Raw genomic sequence first — 23224 nt, forward strand, 5'->3', positions numbered from 1 at the left:
TCCGCTTCAAAACAGCTCCCACTCCTCGTGTCTAAGAGTAGCAGTGGGAGGCTGAGCTCTGAAAGAAGCGAGTGGGCCACGGAGGCAGAGAGCCCTCCGCGGGGCCGTCCTGACAGCGCGTCTATCCACGCACCTCAGGGCCCACTCGCATTGCTGGGGATCCAAGGCGGCCACAGGTAGGTGTGTCGCCTGCTGCCCTGAGGCTCCGCTAATTCCCAGGCCTCGGGCTGGGCGTCCCTCACGCTCGCTGCGTCGCCGTGGAGACGGGGGCGGGGTCGGCGCGAGATCTGCGTCCTAAGGGGCGGGAAAGCGCGGAGGCTGGCGTAGGCTGCGCGGGACTGAGGAGACCAGACCGCGTCCGCCGGAACTTCTCTGAGCCGTGAGGCGGGAGTGTTCGGCCTCTCTGGCCGGAGCCCAGCGACGAGCGCACGTCCCTCCGAGCCTGGCCGGTGACTGCCCTGTGGGAGCGTCCGTTTCCTCCTCCTCTAGAAGTGCAGGTGAGGCTACCTCCCCATGGGGCTGAGGTCCGAGAGTGGAGGAGAGGTGGAAAGGGCGCGCAGGACGGGTCCCGGGGCCCACGTTCCTCGCCCGACGTCCTGCGCGTCTGGGGCGCCGCAGACGGGTGCCGGTGCCGCGTCAGTGCAAGGCTCGTTAGCGTGCGCGGATCCGAATCCGGGGTTTCTGGATCCCTGCTGCGTGGCCGAGCGACGGGCGAAGGTTTTCAAACCGCAGGGGCCACACCTGAGCCCCGAGGGCCAATTGGGCAAACACCCGCAGCGGGAGATTAGTGCTCCGTTTTTATTTGATGGAGGCCGTTCAGATTTATTGTTAACCTCTGGATTATAGTAAAGATTTGTTGACTGAATCGTGTTAGGGCCCTGAGTACCAGCCGCAGCTGTCCTACTTAGCTGATGACCTGGGGCACTTATATAAAATAAAGATGGTTACCACCTGTTGGGGTGGTTGTATTAAAGCAGGTAATTAATGAAAACTGTTTAGTACTGTGCCTGGCACAGAGTACCAGCTCCATGAATGCTATTTTGAATCTAATCTACACACTCTAGGTGGCATGGTACCCGCCTAAGTGCCATGGAAATATGAGGCTTGGAGGTGTCATGGAAGGCTTCCTGGAAGAAGTAGTTGAAACTTATTCTGCGACCTAGTATATAAATTTAGGTGTATTTTCTTGCTTTTCTTTAGTAAGATCATTCATTTCTCAGTTGTTAGAAACTGCAGAATACCGTAGAAACTTCTTTAAGATATTTTACATTTTTCGAATTAACATGTGTATTTAAAACTTAATATTAAAACCTTGTATTAGAAAATAGTCTCCAGGCTCTAATTCCAATTTGCATTCTTCTAACTGTTCCTCCTGATGTTATTTGTAAATTGGAAGTAAATAACCTTATAGATGATATTTCTTGATTTGTTAGGTTTACACATTAAGTGTTGACCATTCATGGGAGATGCACAGGTTTTCTTCCCTCATCTCACCAACGTGGTTATATGGTAATTTGTTGTTAATAGTCAGTGTTTACATTATATAACAGATATTCACTGCTGAACCAAGTAGACTAACTGCAACTCTTCCTTTCTTGTACATCCCGTCATTTTTTCTGAGAATTAATAATTGTTTTATTTTCTTATTTTCCTAGTGTTCCATGCACAGATCACTAATGTTTTTTTCTGAATGCTTCAGTATTTCTCATAGACCTGTCAGTAATTTTTTGCATACTCTCAAAACCATCAGTTCCATTTCTTTCCTGGAGACTTTCCTCCTCTGCTCTAATCTGATCTGGTGGCTCTGTGCCTGTTGTTCCCAGTTCTAATCCAGAGACTTATTTTCACATCTGTCCTGGGATTTGTTTCTTTTTACTATTCTTTTGTGTTAGATTCACTGTTGCCCAGATCCCTGTTTTTTTTTTTTTCTTGATTTATTTCCTTGGTTTTTGGAGCACATTTTCCTGTAATACTACTACTTCTAGTACTTCTTCCTCCTCGTCTTCTTTTTTTAATAGCTTTATTGCGATACAATTCACATATCATACAGTTTACACATTTAAAGTGTTCACTTGTTTTTAGTATATTCCCAGTTATCCAACCATCACCTTAATCAATTTTAGAACATTTTAATTACCCAAAAAAGAAACCCTTACCTATTAGTAAGTCACTTCACTGTTTCCCTTCAATCCTCCGAGCTGTAGGCAACCACCACTTTACTTTCAGACTCTATAGATTTTCCTGTTCTGAGCATTTCATATAAATGGAATCATACAATACGTTGTCCTTTGTTATTGGCGTCTTTCACTTAGCATAATGTTTTCCAGGCTCATCCATGTTTTAGCTTGTAACAGTACTGCATTTCTTTCTATGGCTGAGTAATATTCCATTGTATGGATATACCATATTTTGTTTATCCATCCTTTAGTTGGTGGGCATTTGGGCTTCTACTTTTTGGCTATTACGAATAATGCTGCTACGAATATTCATGTACAGGTTTTTGTATAGACATATGGTTTCAGTTCTTTTAGGTATATACCAAGAGTGGGATTGCTGGATCAAGTGGTAACTCTGTATTTGTCTTTTTAGGAACTGCCAGGTTGTTTTCCGAAGTGGCTGCGCCATTTTACATTACTACCAGCAGTGTAGGAGGGTTTCAATTTCTCTACATCTTCACCAATACTTGTTATTATCCTTCTGTCTTTTTGATTATGGCCATTCTGATGGGTACCTCATTGTGATTTGATTTTTATTTCCCTGATGGCTAATGATGTTGAGCATCTCAGTGTTCTTATTGGCTGATTATATATCTTCTTTGGAGAAATATCTAGTCACATCCTTTGTCCATTTTTAAATTTGGTTAATTGTCTTTATTATTGAGTTACAGGAATTTAAAAAATATAATCTAGATATAAGTTCCTTAGCAAATATGCAAATATTTTTCCCATTCATTGAGTTGTCTTTTCACTTTCTTTTTTTTTCTTTTCACTTTCCTGATAATGTCCTTTGAAGCATGAATGTTTAATTTAAAAAAAAAATTTATTTAATTTTGGCTGCTCTGGGTCTTAGTTGCGGCACATGGATCTTTAGTTGTGGCATGTGGACTTCTTAGTTGTGGCATGCATGTGGGATCTAGTTCCCCGACCAGGGATCGAACCCTGGGCCTCCTGCATTGGGAGTGCAGTCTTACCCACTGGACCACCAGGGAAGTCCCACCAATGTTTAATTTTGATAATGTCCAGTTTTCCTGTATCTTCTCAATAAAGGCATATCTTAAGCCTTTTCTCCTTGCATGTTGGAAAAAGTGTTTGATCTACCCTGACATTTGGCCTTGGTTCAGGACCTCTCATCTGAGGATTTACATCTTTCAGTTTTGAGAAACTTCTTATTTCTTTGATAATTTCTTCCTCTTTCGTTCTCTCATATCTCTCTGGAATTCCTGCTAGTTATATATCTGATCCCCTGGATTGAGCCTTTGATTTTCTAACTTTATTACCTTTTGTCATTTTCCCCCCTCTTCCTATTTCTGGGACATTTCTTCAACTTTATTAGCCACCTTCTAATGTTTTGATTCTCCTATATCTTTCTTGTTCTTTTTTTGTTTTCTTTTAAATAATATCCTTATTTCATTCTATGTATATATAATATGTTCTCTTATCTCACTGAGGATATTAATCATAGGGTTTTCTTTTTTGTTGGTGGTGGTTTTTTCTTTTCTTTCCCATATTGTCTTTGTTTACTCCAGAATTTAAAAAAATTTTATTATGAAGAATTTCAACCATGTATAGTATGTACCCATCACCCATTTTCAAAAATTAACTCATGAACTATCTTCTTTCATTTATGTCTCTGCCACTGTATTATTTTTGCTTTGTTTTTTATTTTGAAATAATCTCAGTCTTCAGAGAAGTTGCAAAAATAATACAGAGAACCCCCATATACCTTTATTCACATTGACCACTTTTTAACTTTTTTGCTTTTTTTTTTTTTTAATCATTTTTTCCATGATTGTCATAAGATGGGGGTTATCCAACTGTACAACTCCCTCCACATTTGTCTCTGGGCATTTTGTGTATGGATAAGCCCTCCTTTCTACCCTGTTTATCTAACTATCTGTTCATCCCTTTATTGTCAGATTGGACTCATGGATTCCCATTTTGTTTAATGTGTTATAATTTATTACTGTCCTTAATTATTTTGGTGCTTAAATTTATCATATTTTTTCTGTAAATTGTTCTCTATATTCTGTAAAAGACACAGTATCCTTTTAAAAGAACCAACACCACTATCACAGCAAAAAAAATGATAATTCTTTAATAACTCATTAAAACATTTTTAAGTTTAAAAAATTTAAAGTTTATATTTCCCTCATTGTTTCATGTTTTTTGTTTGACAGTTGTAGTTTGTTAAAATCAAGATCCAGAATCAAAGTCCATGCATTACATTTGGTTGATAAGCATCCTTTTTAAAATAATTTTTTTATTATAATTTTCTTTCTATTTTTTTAAATTATTATTATTTTTTTGGCTGCATTGGGTCTTCGTTGCTGCACATGGGCTTTTCTGTTGTTGCAGCAAGCGGTGGCTTCTCTTGTTGTGGAGCATGGTCTCTAGGCACGCGGGCTCAGTAGTTGTGGCTCACGGGCTCTAGAGCGCAGGCTCAGTAGTTGTGGCTCGCGGGCTTAGTTGCTCCGCGGCATGTGGGATCTTCTTGGACCAGGGATCGAACCCGTTTCCCCTGCATTGGCAGGCGGATTCTTAACCACTGTGCCACCAGGGAAGTCCCAATAAGCATCTTAAGTCTCTTTTAATGTATAAGTTTTCCTATCTTTCCTTTGCAGTTTATTTATTGAAGGAACTGAGTCGTTTGTCCTGTAAAGTTTTCTACATCATCGATTTTGCTGATTTTAAAGTCATTTTTATTTGTCCCTTGTATTTTTTGGAAGCTGGTACTTAGTTCTAGATGACGCTTGATGATATTTAGATTCAAGTTTTTGGCAGGAATACATCACAAGTAGTGGTGCTTCCTCAGGATTTCTTTGTTTGTTTTGGTTTCATTCTTTCTTTTTCTTTTTTTTTTTCTTTTTTTAAAAAAATTTTTGGCTGCACTGTGTGGCATGCGGGATCTTAGTTCCCCAACCAGGGATCAAACCCATTCCCCCTGCATTTGAAGCGGAGCGTCTTAACCAGTGGACCACCAGGGAAGTCCCATGTTTTGGTTTCATTCTTTTTTGTTGGAGGTCATTTCCAAATGTCTTGTGATTCTTGACTGTCCATTCATACTTGAGTGTCAGCAACTGCGAAATTAATTGGAAGCTTCCAGTGTCTGAGCCCGACTTGTCAGTTTGTGCGCTTTTCTCTAGGGGCAAGCCTGCCTTTTCACTGATGGACGTGGGGCACAGATGTCTTTATTTCAAAGTCTGTTAAGTCTTATCTTCTTTTGAGAAGACTCTTCCAGTCTTCTGATTGGGAGCCAAGAAGTGTAGCTGCCAGAATTCTGAATGGAGGCTGGGGGGAGGGAGCTGGATACCCTACCTAGCAGGGTTGGGGAAGAGACTAGGGGCCCCAGATGCTCACCAAATAGACTTACATTCAGTCCCCTCATTTGTGGCCTGTGGCTTCAGTTCTGGGCGCCTTTCCTTGTTCCTTCTAGTTCTGAGCGCCTCTGGAATTCTATTGGCCTGCTTCTCTTTGGTATCCCACTCTGTAGGTTTTCGCTTCTTCAAATCTGTTAGGCCAGTTAATTTTCTTCTTACTTGTTGCAAAAATTTGTGGAAACCTTTCATTTCCTGTGATCTCTTCTCCCATCTCTTGGACCTTATGGTTTATACCCTTTTATCCTTTACTGTCATCTTAGGAGGTCAGTCTGTAGGTTTACCTTGGAGTCCACACCTAATGATTTTTGTTTTTCTTGGGCTGTCTTTTATATTTGGTTATCATTATGTATATTCCAACTCAGACATAAGTTCATATTCATACAAATCCTTACTGAGATCAAACTTATGTCCTGGTCTTTCCAGTATTTATGTATCTCACCTGTTAGTTTCCAGACAGTGTTCTAGGTCCTTAAAATACAGTAATGAGGAGATCAGATATGGCTCCTGTTTTCATGGAATTTATATTCTTTATTAAAAAAATTTTTTTAAATTTTTGTTTGCATTGGGTCTTCGTTGCTGCGCGTGGGCTTTCTCTAGTTGCAGCGAGCGGGGACTATGTTGTGGTGCACGGGCTTCTCATTGCAGTGGCTTGTCTGTTGCAGGGCACGGGCTCTAGGCGCGTGGGCTTCAGTAGTTGTGGCGTGTGGGCTCGGTAGTTGTGGCACACGGGCTTAGTTGCACCGCGGCATGTGGTATCTTCCCGGACCAGGGCTCGAACCCGTGTCCCCTGCATTGGCAGGCGGATTCTTAACCACTGCGCCACCAGGGAAGTCCGTGGAATTTATATCCTAGTAGGGAAGGCAGATATGTAAAGTAATTAGAATGTTGGCACAGAGTGTCAAAGGAGTCTTTGACCGCAGGAAACATTCCATAGCATCATTATTAAACCTAAAGCAGTGACCCATTTATTATAGCAGTATTTCACACCAAAAAAACTCTATTTGAATTATCTTTCAGTTTAATTTATTTACAGAAATAGTCACTAATTGTGACTTTTGTTACTTGGAATGTAGTACCGGAAAGACTAGGACATATGTTTGAGCTCAATAAGGACTATTCATTTTGTATGGGTGAACTCTCTTTTCTGGCTGATTCCTTGTCTGATTGTCATTGAAATATGTGACCTTGATTATAAGGGGTAATTTCATTCTTTTAGAATTAATGTCTCATGAATGCATCACAGTTACTCAACACAGGACGTGTCCACCCTGTTAGCTTTCCTCCACCGCATACTTAAATTTTCCTCCTTTGTTTTACTACTTATGTTAGTTTCCAAAGGCTGCTGTAACAAAACCCACAAACTGGGAGGCTTAAAACAACAAATTTATTGTCTCATAGTTCTGGAGGCTGGAAATCTGGAATCAAGATGTAGGCAGGGCCATCCTCTTTCTGCATGTTCTGGGGAAAGATCTGTTTTCTGTGCCTTTCTCTAGCTTCTGGTGTTGCCAACAGTCCTTGGTGTTCCTTGGCTTGTAGACCCATTACTCCAATTTCAGCTTTCATCATAGTATGCTGTTCTCCTTGTGTGTCTGTGTCTTCACATGGCATTCTCCTCTCTGTGTGTATCTGTCCCTCTGTCTCTTCTCCTCTTTTTATAAAAACGCCAATCATTATTGGATTAAGGGTCCACCCTATTCCAGTAAGACCTCATCCTAACATATCTTAATTACGTCTGCAAAGGCTGTTTCCAAACAAGGTCACATTCATAGGTACTAGGGGTTAGGACTTCAATATATCTTTCTGGGGGGCACAATTCAACCTACAACATTGCTATTCTTTGCACTAAGAAATAAATAAAAACTATGTTATTTATTAAGTTCATAATGAATATTATTGGTAGACATTATCACTAAATGAAAATGAAAACTGTACACTGATCAAAAACTGCCTGTAGATTCTTATAGGTAACATTGACAACCATAAATATTAATCTTGGAGTGGGGGGGAATAGGAAATCTTGGCCTCTACTGGTGTTCTTATGAAGGGAAGTTGAAGGTCTTGGAGCATCACCTGAACAGGATGGATGAGTCAGTCATAACCTTTTTAGTGTGGCTCACTCTCCTCTCAGTTTTGTTTCTTAGAAAATAACTTTTAAAAATGCAATGAAAAATTTTGTTTTTAATTCAGCTACTTCCCAGGAATTCCTTGGAGGCCCAGTGGATAGGACTCCCGCGCTTCCACTGCTGAGGGCGAGGGTTCGATCCCTGGTCGGGGAACCAAGATCCTGCAAGCCACTCAGTGAGGCCCAGAAAAAAAAGAAAAATCAGTGACTTCCCATGTTCATCTATTGTTGAATTAAGAAGGAGGTGTAGGCGACTAGAAGCTGATGTGTAGCTGTTGAGAAATGTGGCTCCTTAGAGGCTTCAGGTAAATTACTCTCATTCTACTTTTTCTTATAGTTAGAAGAGGAAGATAAAAGACTTTTTGATTCATGAAGAATCTGCTCACTGAGAAATGTGTATCAGGCCACTGGTTGAATTTTCATCAAAAAGGGATTAAGCGGAGAATGGAGAGGAAGGTTGATTCCAGGTGAGTGATGGGACTTGACAAAAAAGATAACTGAAACTATGGCCCATATAAAAGCCTGTAAATATTTTGTGTGTGAAAATAATAAATTTTTTAAAAGTAGTTTTTTCCTAAATCATGAGTAGTGAGATAGGAATTTTGGGTAACAGTTTTTTGTTGGTATTTTGGGTTTCTCATCTAGAGTGTAGCGTATAATGCACATTTCATACTTTATGTTACAGTCAAAATCCATTTTGAGTGTGTGGAGATACCTATCATTGAAATTTTGACTTTGAGCTGAAATAAGGATGATCTTCTCGAGAAGTTATAACATCGAGGCTAGCTAGTATATCTTTCTCCTACTTTTGATTATGATTGTTTTCAGCCTGCTTTAAGGTTCTTTTGATTCCAAATAGGAGACTCCCAACTATGGCTCGCCTAGGAAAAAGGAGGGAGTTTACAAGGAGACTGCAGTTTACTAACAAACCTCAGACTCACAGTGGCGGGCCTATGACTTGCAGCTGGCCCTTCATAAGTATCCCGCCTCCTAAGAGGGATTGGTTCAGAGGTGTGCCTGTGACTGCATGGGGCCAATCAGAAGTTCTCCTCTAAGGCCGAGACAGGCATTAAAGAGAGAGAGAGACCCACCTAATGGGTTGCTGTGGCAGCTGTTTCAGTCTCCACCCTGCATAGGCAATAGGGACCCTATACTGTAGGAGTTACGCAGGTCAGCACACTGAGAGAAGCAGGAAGAGCTAACAATTTGAGACACCGGTTCTAGTCCTTGAGGCTCTGGTTCAGAATTCTTCTGAAGTACGTGAGCTAGGGAATTACCTCTTTGTGCTGGCTGTCTTCAATTTAACCATCCAGATCTAATCTCCACTCGTGTATCCAGTGCTTCCCATTGGATTTGGCCAAAGAGGTGCTCTGGCAGGAGATAGTGAGGAGGGAGAGAGGAGAGTGAGGCCAGACTATTTATCCCCTTGGCTCCCTCCTTGCAAGATGCCTTGGGTTGGCTGTGTCCCTCTGCTGAAGCCCACAGTACCTCATAAGGTAGCAGACTTTGTATGACTCTCCTGGATTCTAGTGATTATTCTCTCTTTTATCCCTTTGGGCCTAGGGGTGGTACTGCCTTCTCTTTCACCAGCTTCAGGTTCCTGCACTTTCCCTAGTGGTTCGTCTACACCCATACCTTTGTTAATATGCCATCCTCAAAGTATCCTGTGTTTAGTATGTCATCTGTTTTCTTTTGGGACCCTTGAGAGTTTTTTATCATGACTGGTGTTGGGTTTTGTCAAATATTTATTTGGCATCTATTGAAATGATCATATGGTTTTTGTCCTTTTTTCTATTAGTAAGGTGTATTACATTAATCGATTTTCAGATGTTAAACTAGCTTTGTATTCCTAGGATAAATCCAACTTGGTCATAGTATTTGTTATATGGTTTTTGTATGTTGGATTTGGTTTGCTAATATTTTTCGATCATTTCTGTGTTTATAGCCACAAGGGATATTGGTCTATATTTTGTGTGTGTGTCATATCTTTGTCTGCTTTTGGCATCAGGGTGTGATACTGGCCTAAAAGAATGATTCTGGAAGTGTTCTGACCACTTTTTCTGGAAGAGTTTATAGAGTACTGATATCATTTATTTTTTAAATGTCTGATAGAACTCATCAGTGAAGCTATCAGGATCTGGACTTTTGTTTTTAGGAAAATTTTTAGTTACTAATTCAATTTCTTGTTATAGATCTATTCAGAGTTTCTATTTATTCTCTAGTCAGTTTTTGTGATTTGTGTTTTTCTGGGAATGTGTTCATTTCCTCTAAGTTGTCTAATTTGTTGGCATAAAGTTCATAGTATTCCTTTATAATTCTTTTAATTTATGAAGGGTCAATGATAATGTCCTTTCTTTCATTCCTACTTTTGGTGATCTGTGTCTTTTCTCTCTTTTTTCTTGGTTTTAGCTAAAGAGTTATCAATTTTGCTGAAGGACTCCTGTTGTTATACTAACAGCAGCTAATTTGAGTTGGGTTCCTATTGCTTGAAACCTAGGATCCTAACTAACATACAGAAGTTTTTTATAGAATCGACTAGGTCTTGGACAAGGTGGAAGCCAGGTAGCTGGAGAGACCTATTCAGTGTTTGGACCCTTCCTCCTGAGCAGTGCCATCTTTGTGCTTCACCCCCCACCTCCTGTTCAGACTGTCTCAGCTCAAAATTCAGTCCTGGGAGAATTAATCTGGTTCGTCCAGCGTGAGTCAAATTCTCCTGCTGCTGTAATCAAGTGGGACTTGGAGGAGGGTCATGGAGCTCCCAGCATAGCTGCTGAGGTCCTACCCCTGCTGATCCCACAGAAAAGGGATCCATCCTTGAAAGCTGAATCAACACCCTGACAGTGTTTACCAATGATCCACAGGGTACTCGTCAGGCCTGCCTTACTTCATCTTCTGAAGCAAATTAACCATGGCTTTAAAATGAAGCTCTGTTTCCTCAAATACTCTGCAGCTTTAGGTTGGGGAGCCTTGAGAAGGGAATGAATTCCCTAGGTATTCTGCTGTAAAGCAATCTGAGATCCCCTGTTTTGAGTCCTATAGGACTCCTTGGAGTTCCTTGACTCTCCGTGAACTTTCCTTCTACACTGCGTGTGCCGAGTATTCTCACCCAACTCTTTCCAGTTCCCTACTCCCGGCTAATTTCTACTCATATTTCCAAACTCAACTCTAATATCTCCAGGAAGCCTCTTCTGACCACCCTATTCCCACCCAGTGTGTATGTTCCCATAACACCCTAAATTTACCTTTTTCTTAGCATTTAATGATTGGTATTCTCATTGTCATCTCAATACATCATAAGCTCTTGAGAAACTGTCTTTTATAGATATTGGGTGTGTGTCAGTGTCCTATGTTTGCTGTAAGCTATCAATGTCTTGTTTTCTCATTGTAAGACATGAGAAACACATTGAATACATATTTGTCTTTGTAGCCCCTGGCCTTGCTATGTTGCTGGGCGTATAGTAGGTCCTTGATACTGAGTGAATAAACAAACATTACAGGATACACCTGCCAAGTAAACAGTTAAATGAATTGGTCAGTGCATGCCTTCCCCTTGGCACTTTTTTGTTTTTCTAATTTTTCTTAATTTTTCAAAAATTGAAGTATAGTTGGTTTACAATGTTGTGTTAGTTTCAGGTGTACAGCAAAGTGATTCAGTCATATATATATATATCTATTTCAGATTCTTTTCCATTGTAGGTTATTACAAGACATTGAATGTAGTTCCCTGTGCTATACAGTAGGTCCTTGTTGTTTATTTTATATATAGTAGTGTGTATCTGTTAATCCCAAACTCCTAATTTATCCCTCCCCCCCTTTCACTTTTGGTAACTGTAAGTTTTCTATATCTGTGAGTCTGTCTCTGTTTTGTAAGTTCATTTGTATCATTTTTTAGGTTCCACATATGTGTATCGTATGAAATTTGTCTTTGTCTGACTTACTTCACTTAGTGTGGTAATCTCTAGTTCCATCCATGTTGCTGCAGATGGCATTATTTCATTCTTTTTTATGGCTGAGTAATATTCCATTGTGTATATGGAATATACACATCTTGTCTATCCATCTGTCGATGGACATTTAGGTAGCTTCCATGTCTTCGCTATTGTAAATAGTGCTGCTGTGAACATTGGGGTACATGTGTCTTTTCGAATTAGAGTTTTTAAAATTTATTTATTTATTTATTTTGGCTGTGCTGGGACACAGCACGTGGGATCTTAGTTGTGGCATGCGAACTCTTAGTTGAAGCATGCATGCAGGATCTAGTTCCCTGACCAGGGATCGAACCTGGGCCCCCTGCACTGGGAGCATGGAGTCTTACCCACTGGACCACCAAGGGAAGTCCCTCAAATTAGAGTTATCGTCTTTCCCCCTTGTCACTTTTGGATGAACATTTTCAAATTCTGTCTTTCTCCTCACTTCCATTTTTCTGTATTTCTTGGCTAATCATAGTCCTCTCGTTGACATTAAAAAAAAAATTGTATTCCTATGTTTTTATTCTCCTCCCCCATTCTTCATGATTTTTGGATTCCGATACTGTTTTTGAAGTGCCTTCTGTTTCATATTTCTTTCCATCATTCTGCCTTTCCTCTGTTCCATAATTTAACAATTTTTTTTAATATTTATATATTTTTATTTTATTTTATTTTTGGCTGTGTTGGGTCTTCATTGCTGCACACGGGCTTTCTCTAGTTGCGGCAAGTGGGGGCTACTCTTTGTTGCGGTGCGCCGGCTTCTTATTGTGGTGGCTTCTCTTGTTGTGGAGCACGGGCTCTAGGCATGCAGGCTTCAGTAGTTGTGGCACGTGGGCTCAGTAGTTGTGGCTCACGGGCTCTAGAGCACAGGCTCAGTAGTTGTGGCGCACGGGCTTAGTTGCTCTGCGGCATGTGAGATCTTCCCAGACCAGGGCTCGAACCCGTGTCCCCTGCATTGGCAGGCGGATTCTTAACCACTGTCACCAGGGAAGACCAATTTAACAAATTTTATATGCCTACCTACTATGAGTGCCTGGCAATATATTAGGGGCTCAGTATATATTAGCAGATAAAAATGGTCCCTATCATCATGAGGTCTTCCGATGGGAAACAGGCACATATGTACATAGACAAATGTGTGGTTTCAGTTTGTGATCTCTTCCTTTAGGTGTTAGAATAACTTAGATTTCTGAGGCCACCTGACTTACACCAATGTTGCTATCTTTATGGTCTTTAAATTTCCAGAGCTGTAAACAGTTCATCTGCTGCTTGATTCAGTAGCTGGTGAGGAGGAGCTCAGAGTCTGATGAAAGGAGAGAGCAGTGGGCAGGGATGACTTTAGGCATGGGCTTCCCAGTCTGACTACCTATTTCATTATGTAACAGGGCTTCAAGAGGGCACTGTCCCAGCACACCTTCCGTCAATTTGCTGTTTCATAGGCTCTTAACTTTTTAGAGCCTCTTTCATTTTTATTTTAAAATGAGTGGGATGAAAGTCTTATTTTTAAAATTTTTGTTACTGTTTTATTTTGAAATAATTTCAAATTTAGAGAAAAGTTGCAAGAATAGGACAAAGAACCTTTCTTCTCCCAGATTCTCCTGTTGTTAACATTTTACCACATTCGTCTGTCTGCCTGTTTGTTTCTCTCTCTCTCTCTCTCTCTCTCTCTGTCTCTCAACATTTTCATTTCATTTGTGGACATGTGCAGAGGGGCAAAACATTTTACTCACTGATGCACATGCTCCCAGCTGAGGTCAAACAAGGCAGTGTTCTGCCTTTTTGTTTCAGCTCATACTTCAAGCAAAGGTCCTTTTCCCAGTCTGTGTAGTGCCACGTTTTCACAGTTTTGTGCTTTTTGTTGACAGTTTTGCCGTTTAAAGTGGCCCCCAAGCGTAGTGCTGAAGTTCTGTCTAGTGTTCTTAAGTGCAGGAATGCTGTGATGTACCTTATGAAGAAAGTGTATGTTAGGTGAGCTTTGTCCAGGCGTGAGTTATAGGGCTGTTGGCCGTGAGTTCAATTTAATGACTCACTATATGTATTAAATAAGGTGTCTTTAAACAGAAGTACACATAAAACAAGGTTCTGTATTGATTAGTTGATGAGAATGTTTTTGAAGGCTGGCAGGAACCTAACCATGTATTTTCCCTTAGGGACAATGGTTCGGTATATTCACTAACTCAGTGTTTATGGACTTTATAGAACTTACCGCAAATAACGAGAATCAACTATATCTATATTTCCCCCCTCCCCTGGACCATTTGAGAGTAAGTTGAAGCCAGTTGTCCCAAAAATGTTATTTATAGCAAAAAGAAAACAACAAAATGTAAGAAAAACTTCCCTTTTTGTTCATTTTGTACTTTTAGTCCCCTTTAATTTGGAAATATTTCTCAGTATTTCCTTATCTTCCATGACCTAAGCATTTTTGAAGAGTTCAGATCACTTACCTTTTATGCATATTTCTCAGTTTGGGTTTGTTCAGTGTTTCTTCATGATTGAACTCAGGTTGTGCATTTTTGGCAGGAATTTTGCAGAAGTGATGCTGTGTTCTCAGTGCATCAGTACCAGGAGATTTGGTCCTGTTACCATTGATGTTAACTCTTTTTTTTTTTTAATTTATTTTTGGCTGCGTTGGGTCTTCGTTGCTGTGTGTGGGCTTTCTCTAGTTGTGGCGAGCAGGGGCTACTCTTTTTTTTTTTTTAATTAATTTATTTATTTTTGGCTGTGTTGGGTCTTCATTGCTGTGTGAGGGCTTTCTCTAATTGCGGCGAGCGGGGCCTACTCTTCATTGTGGTGTGCCAGCTTCTCATTACAGTGGCTTCTCTTGTTGCGAAGCATGGGCTTTAGGCACACGGGCTTCAGTAGTTGTGGCTCGCAGGCTCAGTAGTTGTGGCGCACGGGCTTAGTTGCTCCGCGGCATGTGGGATCTTCCCGGACCAGGGCTCGAACCTGTGTCCCCTTCATTGGCAGGCGGATTCTTAACCCCTGAGCCACCAGGGAATCCCGGGGCTACTCTTCTTTGCGGTGCACAGGCTTCTTACTGTGGTGGCCTCTCTTGTTGCGGAGCATGGGCTCTAGGCACGCGGGCTTCAGTAGTTGTGGCACGTGGGCTCAGTAGTTGTGGCTCACGGGCTCTAGAGTGCAGACTCAGTAGTTGTGACACACGAGCTTAGTTGCTCAGCGGCATGTGGGATCTTCCCGGACCAGGGCTCTAACCCATGTCCCCTGCACTGGCAGGCAGATTCTTAACCACTGTGCCACCAGGGAAGCCCGATGTTCACTTTTATCACTTGGTTAAGATGATGTCTGCCAGGTTTCTCCACTGTAAAGAAATGAATAAGTATCTTGTGGCGAGATATTTTGAAACTACATTAATAGCCTGTTTCTCATCAAACTAGCACCCACTTGTTTTTACATCCGTTGATGATTCTTGTCTGAATCAGTTGCTACTGTGATGGTTCTTAAAAGTTTATTAATTGCATTCTACTGCAAAGTAGAGCTTTCCATTCTCCCTCGTGTATTTATTTACTCATTTACTTATATCAGTATTTTGTGGATTCGTATTTTGTTTGGTGGGTTTTAATCTATTACTGCCGAAATTGTTCCAGGTTTGGCCAGTGGGAGCCCTTTCAAGCTGGCTCCTGTGTCCTTTTGACACGCCCCTGTCATTCTTTGATCATTTCTTTACTTTTTGACCCATTAAGATATTCCAGGCTCATCTTGTATTTTCCTTGTCTCAGAACTGAAAGTCAGCTATATTTCCAAGGACTGCTGCTTCCTCTTAGTTGGCAATGGTATTTTATTTTGTTTTGTTTTGTTTTATTTTATTTTTTTTAGAGACTGCTTTCCTAGGGCCCGTTACTTGGAATACTAGTTGGCAGTGGTATTTTAGGAACAGTATTTGAGCTATCGATTTGCTTATTGCTGATGGGATGTTGTTGCCTCTAGGTATTTCCTGCAGGCAGATCTCTGACATACATTTTTTAAAAATCTTGAGTTCATACCAATAAGATGATCTCTTAATGTTTCTGGAATGGGATTAAAAGTCATAAGTTTAGTGTTTAGTAAAAGTGTGTAGTTTCATATTGTTATAGTTGTCACATAATCTGAAAATCATTCCTAGTTTTTTACGTAAAGGAACCTGTTTCCAATTTGTAAATGATTCCCGTTAAATGACACATTAAAAAAGAGTGTGTTAGGACTAATGACTCCAAGGTACCCTCCAGCTCTATAGCTCCTGCTTAGAGCCGAGCCAGCAGTACCCACCTCCAGAGAGGGTGGGTATTTCTGTCAGAGATTGGGCTGCTTATTGTCCTTGAAGCGGAGTTATTATCTTTCCGTCTCAGTGAGCTTATCTGTTTAATTTCACTTGTATGTTAAAAAGTATTTGCGTCACATGCAGAGATAATTTGATTCTGTCCTTTATCCCTTACTCCTCAAATTTAAGGTCTTCAAGGGATGGTGCAGTTAAGAAACCTTATTCTCCAAAGATAATATCCAAAAAGAAGTCTTCTGCCTTTTCTGGGATCTGGAGTGAGATACCTAGGGCCAGGCACCCTATACAGTATCATCCCTCACATGCCTGGACCCGAAGGGGCCGGCTAAGAGAACTGCGCATCAGGTGAGTTTGCGAGGGGTCCCCTCCCCTGCCTCAGTGACTTTTCCATTGTTCTCCCTTGTTGCTTAAAATGAGGGGGTGGTTCTTATTCTCTTATCTCAGTTAATTGGAGACCTTGCTGACTGTTCTTCATGGCACAATGTTCAGAATATTTAGGAATCTGCTGATGTAAAATCTGTCATTGAGTGTTTTCATTCATGGTCTCCAGTTGTGCCCCACAATATATAAGCTATAAAGAGTCTTCCAGAAGAAGTCTAAACATAGTCCAAGAAAATGATCATTTTCTGCTACTCTTGATTAGGTCTTTGAAAGGTATCCTTTTACTCATTCAACAAAAGTTTATCAGGTGCCTACCCAGCCAGGTGTTACGCTAGATGCTGAGCGTACAAGGTGAATAAGACATTCCTGGTCCAAGACCTCATGAAAGCGTAAAATCAGATAGGCTTGGCAGACTGTTAAACAAGCCACAACAGCGAAGTGTGGTAAGTGCTGTGAGAAGGGAGGATGTGCCATAGGCCACCTGGCAAGAACAGCCATGCCAGCATAGCCAGCAGTGACTTCCTGGAGGAGGTGGAGTTTAGCCGAGTCCTGAAGGATAATGTAAGAAAAAGCCAGGTAAAGGGCAGGAGGAAGAGCATTCCAAGCTGAACCTGGAGATCAACTGGCCAAGACAAGCCAACTTTTTCTGTGTGTTGCAGGCACTGTGCTAGCTGGGGATACTGTGAGCCATGGTCCCTGCTCTCAGGGGCTCACAGTGCAGAGGGAACAACAGGCACCCTGCGAGCCGCTTCCTGGGATTTGGTGTCATAATGTTACACTAGGGGTTGGAGCAGGGGTCTGAGAGTACCAAGCTACTTGCTCTGTTTGGTTGGGGAAGGTCCAGGAAGGCTTCATGTAGGAGTGAGCATTGAAGATGAGCCTTGGTGGGTAAGTGGGCATTTGCCAGGTGTTTTAGGCAGGAAGAATAATACGAACAAAAGCACTAGCATGTACTTCCTTTTTCTCATCTCTGAAATCTTTATCGACAAAATACTTTATATTGAAAGTATTTTTTAAAAATAATCTACTTGATGTTAGCTTTAGAAATCTGTCCCATCCTGTGCTCTGTTTGATGCAAGATTATCTATATATGATTCACCTTTTGACTCACACTAGTATCCCACTCCCTGGGACCTTAAAGTTTCTGTCTCCTTTCCAGAAAATTGATGATATAAACTAAATGGAGTTTTAAAATGTGTATGTATTTCTTTCCTTCTTTCAGATGCATGGCCAGAAAGTTCTTGTATTTGTGGATTCGAATGACTTTTGGAAGAGTATTTCCCTCTAAAGCCAGGTAGTATTAGTTCAGAACACCAAACTTCTGCTGAGTTCATTCTAGGATTTTGTTTTGTATTAAGCCCATATATAACCTTTACTATGGCATGTGTTGCATTCCTTCCCTGCTCCTCCCCAACCTCCGGGAGGTATATCATATAATGGTAACTTAACACATATTAGTTTGACTGAATGAATGTTTGCCCAGGAGAAGTAAATGAGCTCTTTCAGGTCCCTGGCGAGACTGGCAGATTGACTTGGTCTAGGGCAGAACCTGGGGAAAAAGTTGGCATTTGCAAGGGGAGTGAAACTGAGTCAAGTGAAAGTCCCTCTGCCCGGTAGCTTCACTTTGTCTAGGCTGCCACCTGCTGCTGCGGGTTTTGGTTAACATTGATTTAGCTGCAGCGCCCTAAGTGGGTCGCAAGGGGGAACCACCGGGGTCAGGGACATTGTGCAGGAGGCCAGAGGGATGGAGAGAAGGGGCAGTGTAGGGGATGTTTCAGAGAACTGACAGCCATTGAAAATGTAAGTGTTTTTTAAAAACTGAAATGTTATGGGTTCTCACCCTTCACCTCTCCCCTTACTATACCCTTTCCTGTTTCATTTTTCTGATAGTATGGCTTTCCTGATCTGGAACATCAAGGTCTCTTGATTCAAGGTTTCTCAAGCAAATTTGGCCTGTGTGTGTTCTGTGAAATTTTTTCTTGGTATACCTTGTGGAGGGCCTTGCTATTCCCATCTTCTTCGTGTGTCTTTACCAGTGAGGCTCCCAATGTGGCCACAGCCCATCGCAGCTGCAGGGATGAGGCATGGTCTACCTCTGCTTTTCCTTCTTTCCCTGGACCTTGGCCCTGCCCTTCTTTACTGCCTTGGTAGTTCTTCGTGCCTTCAATAATTTTTTTTTTTGTCTTTTCTTGTTCTCAGTGGGAGAACTGATCGGAGTAACATAGTTTGCCATTATCGGAAGACTCTTGTTTTTCTTTTTTTTTACTCAATTGAGTATTTTATTTATCTTCCTCCCTATTAGCTTAGAAATTATATACTCTTCTATCCTTCTTTTACTGAGTGCCGTAACAAATATAATATGTTTGTTTAACTTACTGGGATCTAATGTTAATTGGTTTTTTTGCCCTCTTCCCAAACAAGGCAGGGTCCTTCGAACACTTTAACTCTCCTGTCGCTGTCCCCACTTATATGCCCTTATCGTAATGTATTTTAATTATTTATTTTTGTTTTTTTAAATTAAATTAAAAATTTTTTTTTTGGCTGAGCCATGCAGCTTACAGGATCTTAGTTCCCTGACCAGGGATCGAATCCAGGCCACAGCAGTGAAAGTGCCGAATCTTAACCACTGGACCTCCAGGGAATTCCCTTAATTCAGTTTATATTTTAAAGTCTGCAGAACATTATTACTCTCATTTTACACAGCCAATATTCATTTATATTTATTCATGTGTTTACACTTCTTGTTCTTCTTTGTTTCTTCCTGTATCTCCAGGTTTCCATCTGTGATCCAGGTTTCACATCTTTCACAGATGTGGCGGCTTGCTCTATGGGGTATCCTGGCTTGTTCCCCTACCACGCTTGGTCTGATCCTCTCTTTCCTTGTCTCCTTGTCCTTCTCCTGCTCAGTTTCTATTCTGCTCCCAGCAGTTCCTCCTTAGTATGAAGCCCTGTCTGTTTTTGAGGTCAGGTCGGTTTTGAGACTGTTGGGGCCAGACTGCTCCAGCAGCTTCAGCTCTTACATGAGCCCTGGTTTTGGAGAGAACAAAACTCCTCTCAGTTTCAGCTTCTGGTCTCAAGTTGGGCCTCTGCACTTTCCAGTGACTACTTATTGGCTGATTCAGGTTCTCCTGTTCTCAGCTTCCTCAGATACCATCTTCATCGCTCCTTCTTTCTTCTGTACAAATGTTAATACCATGGCGGTCTTTTGACTCTGGGTGATTTGTCCTCACCTGCTTGCATTTTGGGTTTGTAGGGATACCTTGTCACCTAGTTTTGTTGTAATAGATACATGAGTTTTTGGTTTTACTACATGGTTGCTCTATGTGTTTTGTAAGGATTCAGAGACTGAAAAGCTATGTTGCCGCCTTCACTCTCTTCCCCAAATCCTTTTCCTGCTTGATTTTGTTAAACTCATATTTGACTCATATTTAACTGGAAACCTCTTTTCAAATAATACCTATTTATATTCCAAGTACTCGGGAAACGTTGATTATGTTAGAAATGCATTTGACTCAAAGTAGGAGAAAGTCTGACGATGGCTTAAATTGGGATTTGCTTTTTCTCACAGTTTGGAGGTTGGTATTGGTTCAGGTGTTTAGTGATGTCATCAGAGACTCAGGCTTTTAGATCCTTTCCAGTTTACCATCCTTAGTGTACTGGCCCTTTGTCCTTAGAGATGACACTGTATAGTTGCAAGATGACTGTTCTAGCTTTACACAGGAAGGGGGAGGAAGGGTGGTGTCAGCTGGACCTGTCTCTATCAGGAAGGCAAAACTTTCCTAGAAACCCTCAGCCGCTTCTGCCTCATTGGCCAGAGCTATGTCACTGGCCATCTTTAGCTTCTGAAGAGGCTGGGAGAGAAACCTTTCCAGCCTTCCTAGTGGATGCTGGTGAGGAAGCAGAGGCTTGGCAGTGGGTGTCGGGTATCTGCGACTGATGTCTGCCTCACTGTGTTAGAGCATTCACATTGTACTCTTTTTCCTTTCTTTGCTCTTGAATGGTGGCAGGAAAGAATACTGGACTGGATTTTAGGAGACCTGAATTTTGGTTCTTACCTAGACCCTAGATAATGGTTTGATCTGGGGTTAAGTTACGGCTCTAGGCCTCAGTTTCTCAAATTGTAAAATGAGAGAGTGAGAATATTTTTTCTCTAAGCATCTACCAGAATTATAATTCTGATACTATGTTTTCATTGACTTTGAAATTTGTGATGGGGTGGTCAGTTTCAACTTGTAATCTCTTTTTAAATCAAGTGGGTTATTTGTTACTTTGGGTAAAGTTGGGCATATTGATCTTTGCTTTTTTTTTTGGTCTTTTTCCATATTGAATTATTTATTTCTCACTTTTAGGAATGTTAGAGGGGAATGATATCATACCAGAAACTTCAGAATAATACCTTTATGTGCTTGGAGAATGTTTTAACTTCTATAAACTGGAGTTGTTTTATCATTAATAAATGGAACCAAAATGACCACTGAATTAGTAGGGCAAAAATAATACATACAGTATGTGTCCATATGTAAGGCAGTCTTAAATAGGAAGTAGTCACCTCTTTTTCTGAAGAGAGGATCTGAACAAAATTACTTGGTTAATTTGGGAAGTAGATAAAACAGTCACGTCCATTTATAGTGCTTAATTTATCAGTATTTTTCGTCATTCTTAGTTAAGGCTTTGCTTCCTATTTTCTTGAGAAAATAGAAGTAACAGAAGAGACCATCACTCAGTCTACTGACCGCCAGCATCTATCGCCATATGACCTGCTTTCCCAACTGTTAGACAAATGAACTGGCCATGTATTCATCTGTGGCAAAATCCTTTTGTGTTGCATTCCCCTTGTGCCTACTCCAGGCCATCACACTAGCAGTTTTTTTTCTGTCTCTTCTGTATCAATTTTTCCCTCTTTACTGGATCATTTGTACCAGCATATAATGCTATTATTTTCCTATCCTGAAAAAAAAAAAACTCTTTGATGCTACTTCCTCCTGCAGCTAGCTCTCCATCTCTTTGCTTCCCTCTACATTTCCTGCCATCCCCAACCTCTCCAGCACCTCTTTTTGTAGTCTCAAGTCCATCCTACGAGGCTTTTGATTCCATCATGCCACCAAAATTGCTTTTGCTTTTGTAAGGTCACTACATTTGCTAAAATCAATGGTGAATTCTTAAATTTCCTCTCACTTGACTTACCAAGAAGCATTAGACAACTCATCATTCCCTTTTTCAAGGAGCCCTTTCTTCTCCCAGCGTCAAGGTTACCATCCTCTCTGTTTCCCTTCCACCTCTTTGTTCCCTCTAACTCTCTTTTGTTGGTTCCTCCTCATCTAAGTATCCCACCCCCAGTCCTTACACTGCCTCTCTGTCTACCTCCCAACCGTGGCAACCTCATCCCATGATTCCCAAAGGTACACTCCCAGCCCAGACCTCTTCCTGGACTGCTACACACGTGACACTCCACTCTGCGCCCAATAGACGTCACAACTCAGTATGTTCGTAACCAAAGTCTAGACCTTCCCCACAGACCTCCCTGCTGAGTGTTCTTCTCTCCAGTAAAGGAAGCTCCCATCCTTCCAGGGACTCGGGTCAGAAACCTAGGAGTCATCCTTGGTATCTTATTCCCTCACTCCCCGATTGCAATGCCAAATGCCAAAATTACGTTGATTCAACCTTCAAAATAGATTCAGACTCCAAGCTCTTTTCAGTACCTCCAGTTGCTACCACCCTGGTCCAGGCCATCATGTCTCCCCTGAATGACTCCAGGAGCCTCCTCATTGGTCTCCTGCTCCCAGCCTTGTCCTTAGTCAGTCTCTTCACACAGGCAGTCTTGAGTAATCCAGTCACGTCACTCTTCGGCTCAGACCTCGGGCAGCTTCCCATCCTGCTTACAGTAAAAGCCAGAGTCCTTACTGTGGCCTATAGGCCAGTCACCTTTTTGTTTACCTATCTATGGATCTTTTCTTTTTCATTTCTGCCATCATAGTTTTAATTTCCAAGAGCTCTTTTTTGTCCTCTGAATATTCCTTTTTTTAAAAGAATAATATCCTGGAGGCTCATAATTTTTTTGAGGTTAATGTAATGATTTATTTCTAAGGTTTTTGTCTGCTCTGTTTCTTCTAAGCTCCTTTCTTCTGTGTGCTTTTGTTCACTGTCTCATGTTGTAGTCTTCCCTCAAATGTCAAGAGATCCTTTTATTGTCTGCTCACATTTAAGAGTTAATATTAGAAGCTTATATACCCATTCAATGTATGCATAGGGACTTGTAAGCTGAGGGTTTCCCTTTAGGCTTTTGAGGCAGAGACCAGATAGTTTCATTGGGGGAACTCCATCTGTCAGTATCGAAGGCCTTTTCCCTTAGGTTGATCAGTTTTCCCCAGAGGAGAGGAGTCCTCCAAACTCCTTCTGGGGTAGAGTGGGGCGGAGGTGGGGGGTGGTGGTTATAAGCTTGGCGGCAAGCAGAGGAGAGGGAATGTGGGTCTCACTGTTCCGTATGTAGACTCTCAGTTTAGGACTGTCTCCCGAGCTCTGCCTGGTGTTGGAGAGTCCAGTGCCCCTCAGGTTCAGCCTCTCCAGAGATAAGCCTGAGTCTCTGCCTGGGTGAATAATGGGATCCAAGGGCCTAACTGCTTCTTACGCACAGGCTTCCAAACAATCCTGTGTTTTCATTTCCACCCAGGGCTCCCCCTTTCCTGATGGCCTCTTGTTCCCATGCCTTTCTGGGGTTCATGCCACCAGCCACTTGCCTCTTGACTCTCCTCCCACCGACACTTAGTTCTCTGCCTTCTTTCACCTGTTGATTCAGTTGCCATTCGCCTGCCTGCTTTCTGTCATCTAAAATTTGTTGGCATCTCTTGCCTAACATTGTTGCTCCTGTTCTCTTTCTCTGTGGGCTT

The 23224-nt window shown here is 41.5% G+C and overlaps 1 protein-coding gene across 12 annotated transcripts in view; it reads left to right on the forward strand.

Annotated features, from left to right (window-relative positions):
- SFI1 (SFI1 centrin binding protein) overlaps nt 1-23224 on the forward strand; it is an 83143-nt gene that overhangs the window by 4197 nt on the left and 55722 nt on the right. For 11 of the 12 annotated variants that reach the window (XR_009697355.1, XM_061169613.1, XM_061169617.1 and 8 more), the window contains exons 1-4: nt 348-497; nt 8056-8185; nt 16131-16304; nt 17563-17634. Coding sequence is in view for 11 of the 12 variants with exons in the window: in XM_061169613.1 (XP_061025596.1) it covers nt 8088-8185; nt 16131-16304; nt 17563-17634 (344 nt within the window). In the remaining variant the exon portion in view is untranslated. Of the gene's footprint in view, nt 1-347; nt 498-8055; nt 8186-16130; nt 16305-17562; nt 17635-23224 lie in introns of those variants that run through there. The other variant, XM_061169614.1, reaches the window with a different exon arrangement.

Source organism: Eubalaena glacialis, chromosome 15, assembly GCF_028564815.1.
Source record: "Eubalaena glacialis isolate mEubGla1 chromosome 15, mEubGla1.1.hap2.+ XY, whole genome shotgun sequence".
Taxonomy (NCBI): domain Eukaryota; kingdom Metazoa; phylum Chordata; class Mammalia; order Artiodactyla; family Balaenidae; genus Eubalaena; species Eubalaena glacialis.